The sequence below is a fragment of the Lipomyces tetrasporus genome, assembly GCF_029532465.1.
Source record: "Lipomyces tetrasporus strain NRRL Y-64009 chromosome Unknown POJ06scaffold_4, whole genome shotgun sequence".
In the NCBI taxonomy this organism is placed as follows: domain Eukaryota; kingdom Fungi; phylum Ascomycota; class Lipomycetes; order Lipomycetales; family Lipomycetaceae; genus Lipomyces; species Lipomyces tetrasporus.
Genome location: NW_026611599.1, coordinates 1,446,875 through 1,460,812, shown reverse-complemented (window position 1 = coordinate 1,460,812; position 13,938 = coordinate 1,446,875). Strand labels below are relative to the sequence as shown.

At 47.8% G+C, this 13,938-nt stretch overlaps 3 protein-coding genes across 3 annotated transcripts; 1 reads left to right on the top strand and 2 right to left on the bottom strand.

Moving 5' to 3' along the window:
- Nucleotides 1-5: 5 nt before the first annotated feature.
- POJ06DRAFT_251486 (vesicle coat protein) lies at nucleotides 6-1,552 on the top strand. Its single transcript, XM_056187400.1, has 3 exons — nucleotides 6-345; nucleotides 407-840; nucleotides 900-1,552. The coding sequence occupies exons 1-3, from the start codon at nucleotides 334-336 to the stop codon at nucleotides 1,366-1,368; spliced, it is 915 nt and encodes a 304-aa protein (XP_056044875.1). The 5' UTR covers nucleotides 6-333; the 3' UTR covers nucleotides 1,369-1,552.
- POJ06DRAFT_251481 (ribosomal RNA adenine methyltransferase KsgA/Erm) lies at nucleotides 1,553-3,060 on the bottom strand. Its single transcript, XM_056187399.1, has 5 exons — nucleotides 2,861-3,060; nucleotides 2,731-2,802; nucleotides 2,581-2,678; nucleotides 2,048-2,521; nucleotides 1,553-2,000 (listed from the first exon to the last, which is right to left on the bottom strand). The coding sequence occupies exons 1-5, from the start codon at nucleotides 2,955-2,957 to the stop codon at nucleotides 1,662-1,664; spliced, it is 1,080 nt and encodes a 359-aa protein (XP_056044874.1). The 5' UTR covers nucleotides 2,958-3,060; the 3' UTR covers nucleotides 1,553-1,661.
- On the bottom strand, nucleotides 3,020-5,890 carry POJ06DRAFT_251478 (ADC synthase). Its single transcript, XM_056187398.1, has one exon. The coding sequence runs from the start codon at nucleotides 5,710-5,712 to the stop codon at nucleotides 3,196-3,198; it is 2,517 nt and encodes an 838-aa protein (XP_056044873.1). The 5' UTR covers nucleotides 5,713-5,890; the 3' UTR covers nucleotides 3,020-3,195.
- Nucleotides 5,891-13,938: the final 8,048 nt, after the last annotated feature.

Sequence of the window (13,938 nt, the reverse complement as noted above, 5' to 3'; positions counted from 1 at the left end):
CAGATGGTTTATCCGCTAACCCCTCTATGATTTTCCCCTGCACTTATTTCAAAGAGTACCATCCTGACTATGGGCAATTCGTGTACCATCAGGGATGCGTGCCAATAGCCAAAGCTGAATTCCGGGCAGCGCCATTATCCAATTGATGGTTTATTGATGGTCATTACAGCGGAGGAATATGGGGCTAAGCTTGTTTAGCTGATGCTCATTAAGCCTAGTTCAACAACTACAGTGCTCCAAGCATTATTCATTGCTCGTGCTTATGGCACAGTTGTGCTCGGTATAGGTTTGCTTCTCGCTGTCACATTATAAACGGATCTCGTTGCCCAGAGCATGGATTTCTTGGTGCGTAGGGGAAGTAGTTCTCACAGTCTTCGAAAAGTAGTGCTAATTCCTCTGAATTTAGCTTTGTTTGGCTCATTTTTGCGAAATACATGGACCGACGCCGATAATATGTACTCAAGCAATTTTAGACACATTTCCATCCTCAACGCCTGCCGCACGTGCATCTCCTGAAGCTGTGAGGCATGAAGTGTCAGCTGCAGATAACTCTGCTTACACTTCGCAGACTGATTTACTGAGTTCTTCTTCGCCAGTCCCGCCAGGAAACCTCGCGACTCATTCATCGAATCCAGGTGGGATTGCAGGTACTGCAGTTGGCGTTGGAGGTGGCTGCTTGTCATGCTCTCTTTCATTACCGACGGAAAGTTCTGTTTCAGTTCTACGCTCCGTTGAGAAGACAATTACACCGCCTGAAGGGACACATCTGGTTTATATTTCCACAGCAAATGCGAGGTCACAAGATCGCTACTCAGCTCTCAGGCAAATGTGCATGAACAGGTGGGCTCATGAATTTAGAGGACGAAGCTAAACTGTAGTAGCTAACTGACAAGAGATAGTTTATCGCTGGATCCATTTACTAGTGACACAGCAGTCTTATTTGGGGACGGTCAGATAGGCTATGCAATTGCTCTATTTTTTAGAATCAGAGACGAGATGGCTCGTGGCGGCAGCCGCTCTTATGCCCTCATCTGTATGAATGACCGCGAATCTCAGCTCCAGGATGCCTGGCACATAATTGTACCTGCACTTGAGGATATCACGCGCTGGATTGTTTCTGAGGCAGACGAGGCTAGAAATTCGAAGTTTAGTGCTGCCACCAGCGACCTGAGTTGTAGCAATTCCGACTCCACAGCAAGACGTTCGACCGTTGCACTTGGCGGAATCACGTTGCCTGGGTTTTTGGAGGAGAATGGCAGTCCGGATCGATACCTGCGACGGCAGTATGAGCCGAAGCCAGTGAATCTGGTCGATCTTACTGGCCGCAAGGTAAGCCTGGACCTGAGTTTGGTAGAGCGAAGTATCTGAATGATCGTAGGATATCTTCGTCCATTTGCACCTCTCCTTCACGGTTATCCTAAGCACACTTTCTAGGGAGATAGCAAAAAGCGCCATCACAAATGGACTGTCTAGATTTTGACGTTAATTCAACAAGGTGTATGGTTTGCAAATTGCGTTGTCTCCATAAAGCTTATAACTTATACTATATACATATTATTATAAACTGTTCTAACCAATGATAAACCAAACTGCCTGACTCCTGAAACCTTTATTCCTCTATACACTTTTAGTGACGAATGCTACCATGAACCATTTACGACCTAGACGAACTGGATTATGTCCCTCTTAGTACGACTGTCCAGGTCATCTTCACCCAAATCGAACAAATGCTCAGGCTTATATGGCCATACCCTAAATTCTCGGAAGATTTCCACAAATTCATCAGGTGTAAGCTGATGCGTGGTTTTATCATATAAATGGCCTAACCGTTGTCCGAAATGTTCTCCTGCACCAGCACCAAGAGTATTTATAGAGGTACGCAATTGCATCTTTGGAGTAATAAAAAGGTTCCGCAGTACGTATTCCATCTCGTGAGTGCTGATTTCACTTTCCCACTCTCGCTGCTCTTTTGGTTTGACATCCAGCAACACAAGCGGGCCCTATTACTTAGCAATTTTCTTTCAACATATAAATCAAATGTGCTAACCTTCATGAACGTATCGCCCACGCTAAGTTTGATAGGAGCGTTACGCAAAGCCGGTATCCTTTCAAGGAATTTGCCTGTTTTGGTGTCTTGACTTCTAAAATCGTTGCCATCGGAGGCAGCAACAACGTCGATATCAGCAAATAGAGATACAAGCGCGCTCAGTTTTCCCCGCGAAGGTTCTTCAGGAGTCGCAACAGCTCTGAACGCGGCAGTATCGCGCACCCATAGCAGCATCCGTACGCGCCCAAATTTCTGAATCCAGCTCCGGTAGGCGATGCAAGTGATAAACTGTGATAATAGCTGCCCACCTTGTGCAGTAGTAAACTGTCCAGTATATAACAGTGATTTGTTGACTTGATCTAATGGAACATGCTCTGGCTTGTATGCCCCGTATCTCTCTAAAAGGTTGTAAACTTTCCATTTGTATGGATCAACTTGTATGATCTTTGCGGCATTGAGATCTCGATTGTAGCCCTGTGAATGACATGCATATTAGCCATAGTATGAAATTATAAGAAGCGGTCTCTTCCCACATCTTTATTCCAACTATAATAATTGTCAAAACTCTCCAGCATAACATGAGTTTTTGGTTCCAGATGTTTGTGTAGAGCTCGGGACCATATGCCGCAACCTGCCCCGTCATTAACAATCCATTACTCCAACGTTAAAATTGAAGTACTAGCCTGGATAGCAATCTAGGAGTTCAAAGCTTTTATGATAATCTTCTTTTAGCTTCAAGTAGTTCACTATCTCCTCTAAAACACACACTTTAGCTCAGCTCCACTCATTCGAGGTACGCCGTCCAAAACATACCTGATTTCTCGTAATTCACTATATTTACCCGCTGATGGGCCTTACCAATCGCTCCTCGCCATGTGGTTGGCAGGACCCCGGGCTCTCCTAGTTTCATACTTGGTCGAACTTCAACAGTCTACTGTCGCCGTCATTCACATAGAGGAAATTTTTGTGAGCCTCGGATTTAAACTCCCAACGGCAACGCTTTCGGAGTCGGCTTCAGAACGCCATCTAAATCGATCACAAGCTCGCAACTGTACAAATTAATACAAATAAATCTAAAAAAAAAGTAATACGAGCCATGCAATACTAGAAACATGCAAACTGATGTGATTTACGAAGTCCATCGCAATTTAAACGTTCTGAAATACCCTTAAGGTGCCCTCTAACTTTGTCTTCATTTCTTCCCACTCCTCCTCTCTATCGCTGAGAGCAGTAATTGCTCCACCAGCTCCAATTTTCCATATTCTCTCAACATCGGTCCCTTGTCCTCCCACGCTGAATGCTGACCTAATAACAACACTCCAATCACCATGGCCCATTATATCCCAATATCCACTGACACCAGAATATATGCCCCGCCGTCTATGCCCTTCCAACTCTTGTAGAATTTCTACGCTACGCTTCTTTGGTGCACCAGTCATTGAACCAGGAGGCAGAGTACCACGTAATATATCCGCACCTGTGACCCCCGGTCTCATATTTGTGCCTTTAATAACGGACACAAGCTGATACACATTCTTGTATGTTTCTATACCCATCAGCTGGGTGACTTCCACGTTCTCGCAGAACTGTGCAACATCATGACGGATGAGATCCACGATCATGAGGTTCTCAGCCTGTTCCTTTGGCGTCTTCAACTTAGCTGTAGCCTCCTCTAGTGTCGTCTTTGAAGTCCGCTTTACGGTGCCTTTGATCGGCCTGAGCTCGCACTCGCCGAGATTATTATCCCATCGCAAGAACCGCTCTGGAGACATACCGATCAACGCGGACTTTTTTGATCTAAAAAAGCATGAGTAAGGCGCAGGATTCATCGCTTTCATTTGCTTGTAGAACGCCCAATCTGACCGCATTTCCTTAAACGAGATATTTGAATCACCCGAGCCATCATGCAATGAGCCTTTCTCAATGACAACGGTCTGATCTGTCACGCATAGCTCGTACGAGTCACCACTAGCCAGGTATTCCTTTGCGAGATCAATTTTGGCAAGATATTCGTCTTTGTCAGGCAACCGAATGTCTCCTGGTATCTTCTTGTCGTTGAATTTTGCAATGGCGGCGCCAACTCGTTCCTTGGCAGGACGACCTTTCGCGCGGCGGACTTCAGGAAGCATTTCAATACATTCGGCGACTCGGAGAATCCAAGATCGATAGATGGCCACAAAATTCTGTTCCTCAAATGTGTGTATAAATACGCGTCTGGAGTTGTGATTCACGGCTATCGAACGAGTATAAAATGTCATGTCGATATCTGGGACTTCAGCGGGTGACTCGTGGTCAACAGGAACGTTTAGGCCATCAACGACTCCGGCTTCGTAGCTGACATAGCCAACAAGTCCGCCATAGAAGCTAGGCAACTCGTCAAGCCCGCTCTCTCGGCTTCTCCTGACGATCTCCTTGAGCTGGTCAAAGCTTATCCGCGTATCTGTATTGTTGGGTCCGCAGCCGACCTGGACAACCTGAGAGATATTGACGTCTATCACGGAAGCTAATAGTTCCCATACGTCGTCAATCGAGTCGACAGTCCAGACCTGTGGCTGCAGTGTTGATGTCTCGGTGAGGAATGGATCAGGAATGTAATAGGTGAAGCGATGGGGAATAGCTTCGTTGAAGCCCATATATGACCACGATCCTGGAGCAGCTGCCGATTCAAGTAGCGAGAACACGCCTGAGAACTCAAACACTTGTTCACAAAGCTCGGTAACAAACTGAGATATATTGACATTCTCCGGTAAGTCGACAATGTACTGAAACAGCGTCGTAGTCGCTATGTCGGCCTGCCTGTCACGAGTCTCCAAACGGTTCGCACTCTGATGGGGCCACTTGTGTAGGATCTTGCATCGGTGCTGTCGACCTTGCAAGAATGTCTCCAAAACATCTTGTCGTTCGAGAATACTAGCTTTCAAGAGTGGCAGATGGTCTTGCTCCAACACCTTATTGATCCACTGCCGCCGCAGTCTCGTATGCTCTTCTGATAAGCGGAAAACGTTCTCCAGCATCTGTGCACCGTACTTCGAGCAAATGGATTCGGGATGGTACTGGACCGCCCAGTACGGTCGTGTTTTGTGTCGCGCCGCCATGAGCACCTTTTGGCCTTCTTCGTTCTCATCGCGAGACCACGCTAATGGCACAATGTCGTTGTTCCCAGCAAAGTCGTTGTCATATTGAACATGCAGAGAATGATATCGCACGCATTCAATGTCCTTACCATCGAGTCCAGCAAAAAGGTCGTTCTTCCCCTCTTCTGTAACGTCGAGCACCGAAATCAAGCCGTGCCGCGGTCTCGGTAGCCGCACGACCGGGTGCCCATAAGCAAGCAAAATCCACTGAAATCCCAAACAAACTCCGAACACAACCGGAGGCACCCATCGATAACTTCCGGCGTAGTATTTGTCAATGGCACGCCATACGTGCGGAATACCGCCCATATCAGAATCCTCTTGTAACGGCGTGCCGGGTCCTGGTCCGATCACGATGACATCGAACTTGGCGAGTAGAGCCGGGAAGAGATGGGACGAGACATAGGCCGGCGTTAGATGCGCGCTAGGGACAACCGTAATTTCCGGATGCACAGTGAGGTCACGAAAAAGAGTGACGAGATTGAACGTGAAAGAGTCGTAGGAGTCGATGAGAAGAACTTGCAACGTCATTTTGATGTTTTAGCTCCTTAGACTAGCGTCGTCGTCGACGAGACACCTTGTTTGGCCCACAACGTTGGATTCACGTGGAGAAACAACGCCACGAATTGATCTTTTGAGAGCACTTACTGTGCGATAGATTTTGAGGGCGGCAGGACACCGTCGATTCTGACTTGTAAACAGGTATTCGCCAGTGGGGCGACATAACTACAACCAAATTTTCAGGGGTTACTTTCGACGAGTCCGTAGAGCGTATTACCGTGATAACGCTGACGTCTGGCGTCCTGAACGGGCGCGGTGTCAAAAGCCTCGTGTATTAGGTTCTTTAGTGCGGCTTACGCTAAACGTTATGTGGCGACTGTTGACACTCAAATAAGCGAAGGTACAGTGCATCAAATCGATACCACACAGTTCGGCTATCCAGGTTCTTACAGCAGATTGACGGCCATGGTTAATGGACTCAAACAACGGCCAACGATCACTGATTGATATGGGTATAATTAAATTATGGCGCTATTATTCATGTATGACAGCTTGATTTATTTTCCTGCAAGCGATCGATTATCATGCGGCATGATTATGAAATTTGCGTGGAGGATAATTAAATGAGATCAAATATAGTTACCTCATAAAACTAGTGAATATCGTATTTTGCTCGAGATATGGCTGGAGCGTTCCTGCACAAGAGATATGGGATCAAGATGCTTATACCGATCGCTGAGGGACTCAGAGACCGTAGATTGGCTTATCCGGTGGCCGCACTGTCTTTCGTACCATCCAGTCTCTCTGCCATGGTCGAGGGTATTGTTCCTGATAGCAATGTCGAAGAAATTTCCGTTGAGCGTCGAGTATTGCCTTCTGGGATTTTCCGGGAATGTTAGAAAATAATTCCTTGATTTCATTAAGCCGATATAGCGTACGATTGATCATCGACTATCTGGGGTTCGAGAAATTTTGGAGTGAAATCGATTTTTACAAAAAAACAGGCGGCTTAACGAGGTTATCTGCTTACAGCGAATCGGCTTAACGGGATTCTACTGTACAAGATACGTATAAAGCAACTATAAGTATTGCGAAGTGCAACGTTATCGCACGAAATTGGTCAGCACGTTAATTAAGTTGGAAACCAAAGAGCTGAGCAGTTAGGTAACTGTTAGTGATCCGCCCTTCTTCTGACTACTGTAATTCCGACGAACGCATCGTTGTGACAAAATGACTTTAAAGCGGCAAGTCACATTCAAGGCTTCCGGCCTGTCGAGGACGCCACGTTCAGCGAATATCATCCATTTCTGCCAGCTTGTAAGAAGTTCCCTACGGCTGCTCGTTCGTCTGTAATCTGCAATAACGACGATAGGTAAAGTATGAAACGAAGCCGTACTCTTCCAGGCGGGAGGAGGCTTTTGAACAGTTAATTATCATTTGTTGAAGCGCTCTGATATGAATTCATGTTCTCATAGAATGAGCGTACGAATAAGTATTGCGAGTTTAAAAACAGCAATTCAACCTCTCAGTAGATCTTCTGGGTGCATACTGTCAATAGTGGCCAGTTCGCACGGTTAAGCATATAATTTTTCAGCAGGCAGAAACTCTCCATGAACCCCTGTTAAATCATTTTATGATCGCCACCTCGTTTACTCGCTTTGGTGCCTGGCCAGAAAAAGCTGGCAGTCCGTGCAGGTTGCGCACCAATGTTACTTATTGTTAGCAACTACAGTAAACATTGCAAATGGACTATGCAATAAGTTTGTGCGTTCATAATCCCCGCATAGAGCACTGGGTCCTTATGACAGGCATTTCGGCTCTAGAGAAGGTCCATTATATCTCGATCTAGCTTGCCCCCTGCAGAAATTGCTCGGCGTCGCTCGTTCGTTGGAATGCACACCAAGTCTAGCGCTTGTAACCATCACAACGGCTCGTATGATATCGGGCTTTACACAAACCTGTTGAGACCGAAATCGCAATTGTAACTCCGATTTGGCCGCTTTTCCCATCCTCTCACACGAAATTGTCCACAACGGGGTCGCGGCTGCGTCGGTCGGGCCGATATTTCGTAAGCCGACCATGTGAAACATAGCACGATCAAATATTGTTGTAGGAAACACCTGTGACTCAAAGAGTTAGAAATAGGACGGCTCGTGCATTGTCGCTGCCGAAGTCCAATAGAGCGAAGTCCAATAGATGGGGGCGGGCAGCACTTCTACACTAGACTGTGTAGACAACTGAAGAGCAAGGGCGACGCCACGAGTCTAGATGGCCGGGTAATGACTGTGACCTCCGAAGGAGTGTATCTGGCCGTTACTTTGTTACCGTGATACGGTCGATGTGGCGGAGCTTAATTTACTCAACTCCTACTGCCGACGCGCGATTTAAATTAGAGCGGGAGGAGTTTCTTGCTTGCGATGAAATTCTGTTGAGTACTGTTGTCTGCCCGAAGCGGTGGGGCGCTGTGACAGTACCTTAATGCAGAGGCAACCGTGTCCGGACATCCGCGAGATTTGCGGATGACGTTCTTGAAACATATAGATTAATTGCCTGGAATGAGGTCGTTTTCGCAGATACCCAAACCAAGTGCGGCCATATTTGGATCCGAGTAATGTAAGTATGCGCAAATTTAGCGTTTAAAGGTACTGTCTGGAGGGGTCCACCTCTGTAGTTTATGGCCCCACTCACTCGGCTCCGTGTTTGCATACTCTTCGCGACGGGCGTCTTCCTTTCTGTGGTCTAGCCTGACAACAGCGAGCGAGATACGTGATATTCAACGCGCCGAGAGTAGGAGTGGGTGGCTAAGCTGCCAGAGTAGAAGCGATGAACTATGTGTAGCTAAAATTGTGCCTTAGACTAATAAACGTGCGCCTTTTGGTTTTTGGCTAAAGCAAAAGCAGAATGAACGAGAGACTCTGCCAAATTATGCTTACCTCTCGATCACTCCGGATAGCGGCGACACACATAAGTCCCAACTTTCTTCCATGCTCTCGACCCAATGGTGGCAGCAGTCTGTCTCCCTCCAGTTCAGAATGGATACTGACTAGAAACTGCCAGCAGACACAGGACGGTAGGTAGTCTTGACCCGTACAATCCCCTAGAATGCTGATGTATATCACTCTTTTGTTAAGGCGATGCGGTTTAGACCGCTGAGTTTCCACTTTTCGCTTAGGCACCAGCGGCAACTCTTTTTCATCACAACGTTAATTAAACTCGCCACCGAAGTTGCCTTAGAAAGCTTTCTGCGGAACTCTGTCGCAAGACCCTTGGCGTGACGTAACGTCACATCTTTGGCTCCTAATGACTCTGCTGATCGAGTTCGCCACTTGAAAAAAGAACGGTGATTTTCTTACTTATTTTGTAAGGGTTCGTTTTGAACAATTTCCGTCATGTTAAACACTTTTCTTGGCGATCGCGTTTGACATCTTCATCGTCCGATCCACTACATGCGGAGACGTACAAGACCTCGAAGTCAATTCGAGAGCGCGACAATGTCGCGACTACCGAATAACCCGCAAATGGCATACCCGCCGCAAAGTGAGATCTGTATTTATTGCAATACTTAGTTTTCGATGACCTGTGCATTGGATGTAATTGGCTCCGGCATTCGCATACCCGATGTAAAATGGCAAGGAATGATTGGCTGGCAGAATGATGCGCGAAAACGGAAATTAATCGGCGCACTTTGCCACGTGTTCGTCGGCATGGTGAGTAAAGCGCTAGCTTCTTTCAGCGGTGCCGTATCCGGGACGGTCAAGAGCAAGCTTGGAAGCGAATTAGGCCCTGACGTCATAGGGATTCAAGGGCCAAGAGATTTACGTTACCCGGCCTGAAGAATTTACTTGCTTACCGGAGCCGCAGGTTTTCCGTAAACTTAAGTTTTGATGGACATGATTGGGATTTCGCAGCGTTAAAGCTAATGCAGTCCCGCCCAGTTCTTGACATACTGCCTTGCAGATACGGCCGGCATGTTATTGCTTTCAAGAGCGCTAAGGCTGTTGTTTATATGAACGCGTAATATTAGTAATGCCAACGCCATTTAATTCTGTTCTTCAGTAGTTTTATTTCAAAGTGTTCTGACTCGTTGAATTAGTTGAAAAGTAGATCTGGCAGACCCCTAATTTCACGTGATCGTTTGCAATCAGGCGCTCCGAGTATTTTAAGGCATCCTGGTTTAAGCGTCTTATGTCGTAATACTTGAGGTGGTTGGTCTATTTCATTTGGGATCTTATCTAGCGAATAAAAACGGGATATTGAAATTGAATCTCTTTCTGTTTTGTGACTTGACTGACGTTAAAAGCACACCATATAGAGGCGTGAAACCAGAAATCGCTGTTCGGAAGTTGCATCCAGTCTAAGCTATCCAACCAAGCCTTCCATTAGAGTACTGAGAGTGCAGTGACCATTCTAGCCATTTTACCTACTACCAAATATTATTCAAGCGCTTCGGTTCTTGCTGTCCCGCACCATATAACTTAGCTGATATCAAAGTTAAATGCTCAATTTCCCTTAGACCAAGTCTAGTATGATTCATATTTCATAATTTTGTCTTCTTAACTCCTAAATAACCCTTGTGTTAGACCGACAAGGCGGCTGCACCCGGTCCCGACGCCAAAGCCTTTCTCCGACGAGCATCTCGTCCGTGTCCACACAGCGGCCATCACTAATGGCGAGCTCCTCTGGACCAAGAACTTCGGCATCCCGGAGGAGTTCGCCGCGGTCAAGGTCCTCGTCCCCTGCGACGATGTGGCTGGCACCGTCGTCACCGCGCCTGCTTCCTCGCCCTTCCCGCCGGGCACGGAAGTGTATGCGCGGTCAAACTACAACCGCACAGGCTGCGCGCGCGAGTACACGATACTGCTGACGGACGAGATGGCCAAGAGACCGCAGCGCTTGTCGTGGGCGGAGAGCGCAGCCGTGCCCATGTAATTTTTCCGGCCACGTCTGCTCCGGGGTTATTTAACCTACGTCGCAATGTTTTTTTTACTTCCTTTCACGGTAGATTCGTGGCATGTACTAAATCAATGGATTATGTGCATGATAACGATGCGCAAAAGGTTGTGCTAATTCGTCAGCAGCGGCACCTAAATGTGCTGGGTAGCCACCGGTACTGCAATGACACCGCCCATAGCCGCTGGCCATACTGATCAAAAGCATATCCGTGTTCTGTGATGAGCCGGATGTCAGAACTACCGGCTGGGGATAAAAGTTTTCCCGGTCAATACAAACTTTGTGACGCGAAACTCTAAGACAGGGCAGTCGCTCGAGTCAGGAGTGCGTCCTGACGTTTGGCGCGTTCGTGTCCAATAAGCTTACGCTGTGCATATGGCGAAAAGGTTGGATAGAAGACAGTTTATTCTTATCGAGAGTCTAATTATTTATATTTCGTTTTTGGGATTCCTGGAGACAGTCACAAGTATCACGATACCTGCGGCAAGGCAACTTTGGGATTCGCTCGACTGATAGAGGAATCAACAACAGTTAGGCAGAATCGGACTGTGAATAGTGTGTCTGAGATCGGCACCAGGAATTTTTCAGATAAGTTCTGCTAGCACCAAGCAAACGAAGATATATAGAATAATGAGTGGATCAGGAATCACTGTCATGGTGGATGGGAGTGCATTGTTAGCCGTGGTTAACCTCATCGGCGTGCTGAAATTAGAGATCTGGCGACCTGTGTAAGTCGAGTGCGGCAGCGTGTGACAGTTGCATTTTAAAAGCAGCGTACGGCGTACGCATAGAACCCCGTGACTAGCGTCTGCTCGTGCTGTTCTGTCCCTTCGTGATAACCAGACGGGCTTTCCCGATCACTCTGGAGGTAATGCGAGCTAGTTATGATTGTGGCAAGCGAAGTTATCAAGTCGTCGTGCTAACGACCTGCAATTGGAACTCGAATCCGCGATCGTCATATATGGACAATACGAGATCGAAATTGACAACGCGTTACGCGTATTACTGGCAAACCAGATGGGCAAGTTCATGATCTTATTAGCTGCTGTTCATGTTCATCGAGTCTGCGACAGTCAAATTTGATATGCCTTGAAGCGGCCAAGAGATAGCAAAATGGGAGCCGCATTAGCCGGCTGATTCTGAAACGGCATATAAGGCAGATGGTGTATGACAGACAGCCCGGCTATTCGTTGCTGCTATTCACAAAATATGAAACGTGACGTGAGGATCTCGGGGGTCTGGTGCGGCGTGGAGGGCGGAGGTGATGGCCACGTTCTCACTAATGACTGAACTCATTGGAAGCAATGCCCCATATCATACCATGATTAAAGGGTTATCGCTGCTTAATATATGCGATATGTGGCGGTGTACGATGTCACGCGTTGCAGAATAATCCACCGATGACGATTGGTGAGAGAAGTCTGAGATAATAATTGAACAGATTTGTCTCTGACGATTGATCGACATCGATAAGGTGAGCGGAGAGTTAAAATTTAAAGGCCTTTAAACTGTAATAGTCGACTACCACCCACTCTTCACACGAAAAGCCGATATGTCCGACAACCAAAACACAAAATGGCCCTATCAGGAGTTAGGATGACCGCGCTACGCCGAGAACGATCGTTCCGAGCGATTGGCAAGCAGGTCCGGTTGAACTGCTGAACTACGACATATTTCTGTTCGGGGCAAAGACTGACATGGAGTCTGTGAGGACCAGACGCGCGGGTATATCCACTGAGCAGTCGCCCAGGACAGGAGTGTGCATGGACAGCTGATGGTAAAAACAGAATGAGCGCGAGCTATGGAGCGGATCAGAGAAAAGTGCTAGAATAGGGTATTAGTCCAGGCTGCGGCCAGTTGAGCGCAACCGGTGGGCGATGTCGGCGACGTTGGTGCACGCAACCCTGCAGCCGAAAAGGGAACGGATGTCCGGGTGACAGTATGAGGCGCAAGGTCGAAGTACCCTCGTACTTTGGTACCACCATGTACCACGACGCACGTGTACCAGGGGCCCACGACCCACACAAACGCGTTCTCGTAGAACGCGCGTCCCCGCGCTCATGTGGGACGGGAAAACACCGCAGTCACGTAGCACCGTGCTTTTTTTGACCAGCAGGACGAAGTGGGTTCGAGGAGGAATCGGCCGAAAGAGGCCGAATACAAGTCGAGGCGGCGGTCAGGTTTGTCCTACGCAGAAAGCTTGAGCGGAACTGTAAATGCCCGTACGATAGAAGCGAATGTTGCAAAGTCAAACACTAAACGCAAAACGCAAGCAAGGTTAACACCTTACGCTTAGCTTATTCTTTTTTGGCCCAGTTGCTGGTTTGACCAGTCACAGGCCTGCGCGTGGATTTTCCATCGCACGAGTAGGCGTGCGCGTGCAGAAAAATATGAAGCGGACTTTTGCCGTCACAAACGCATCCAAGAGTCAGGCGAGCAGTGGCGGTGCATTTCACACAGGTGACGACAAATACGGGTAACAAGACATACGGCACCGTAACTCGGGTGACGCTCCGACGCCGTCACCCGGTAGTAAAGTATTTGGCTCGTCTATGACTGGCTGGCGACACCCACTGTGGTCAGTACTAGTAATTGCAACTGGCACAAGCAAGAACTAGAAAATGTTCGTGTGAGTATTGTGTCTAGTCGCTGAAGATTGCGGCAGCTGCAAGTGCGTCAGCTAGCTAGGATTCGAGGGCACTGGCGAACAAAAAAACACCCACGACACGGATAACCGGGCGGCGCCGGTTTCGTTCTCGCTTGCATGCTCGCGTTTCTCCTGTCTTCCTCGCTTACCCGGCCGACCACCGTAGTGCTTTTGCTGCTGCCCTTCCGGTGCCCTGCACATCAAAACTATATCTCGTCGGGGCCCAACTCTGCGCTGCTCATCTCGTCCGCTCCTCTTGCTTGCTTCTGCTCCAACTTAGTCGTCTTCTCCCCTTCCCTGCCCGTCTACTAGCCGTTTGTCTTCTAGACTAGCACACCACTCCAGATCTTGTTCCAGTCCGACATCAGATACCGCCGGCATCACTGTAGGCGTTCAGTCAGTCGACCCGCCTCTGGTCAATATTGCGCTTGCTGTGTCGCCAGTCGATGATACGCTCGTCGCACGCTATCAGCAACCCTGCTCATTCTCAGCGTCCCTGCAGAGCTTCTCACCGCTTTTCAGCATTACCTCAGAGTCAATTCCAATAGTCCGAATATTTCGCTTTATATCGATCTCAAGTCAATTTTATCCCTGGCGATTTCACGGCAGACTGTCAAAGGTTACTTTGTTTTGATTCTCGTCCAACCAACAAAAACCTT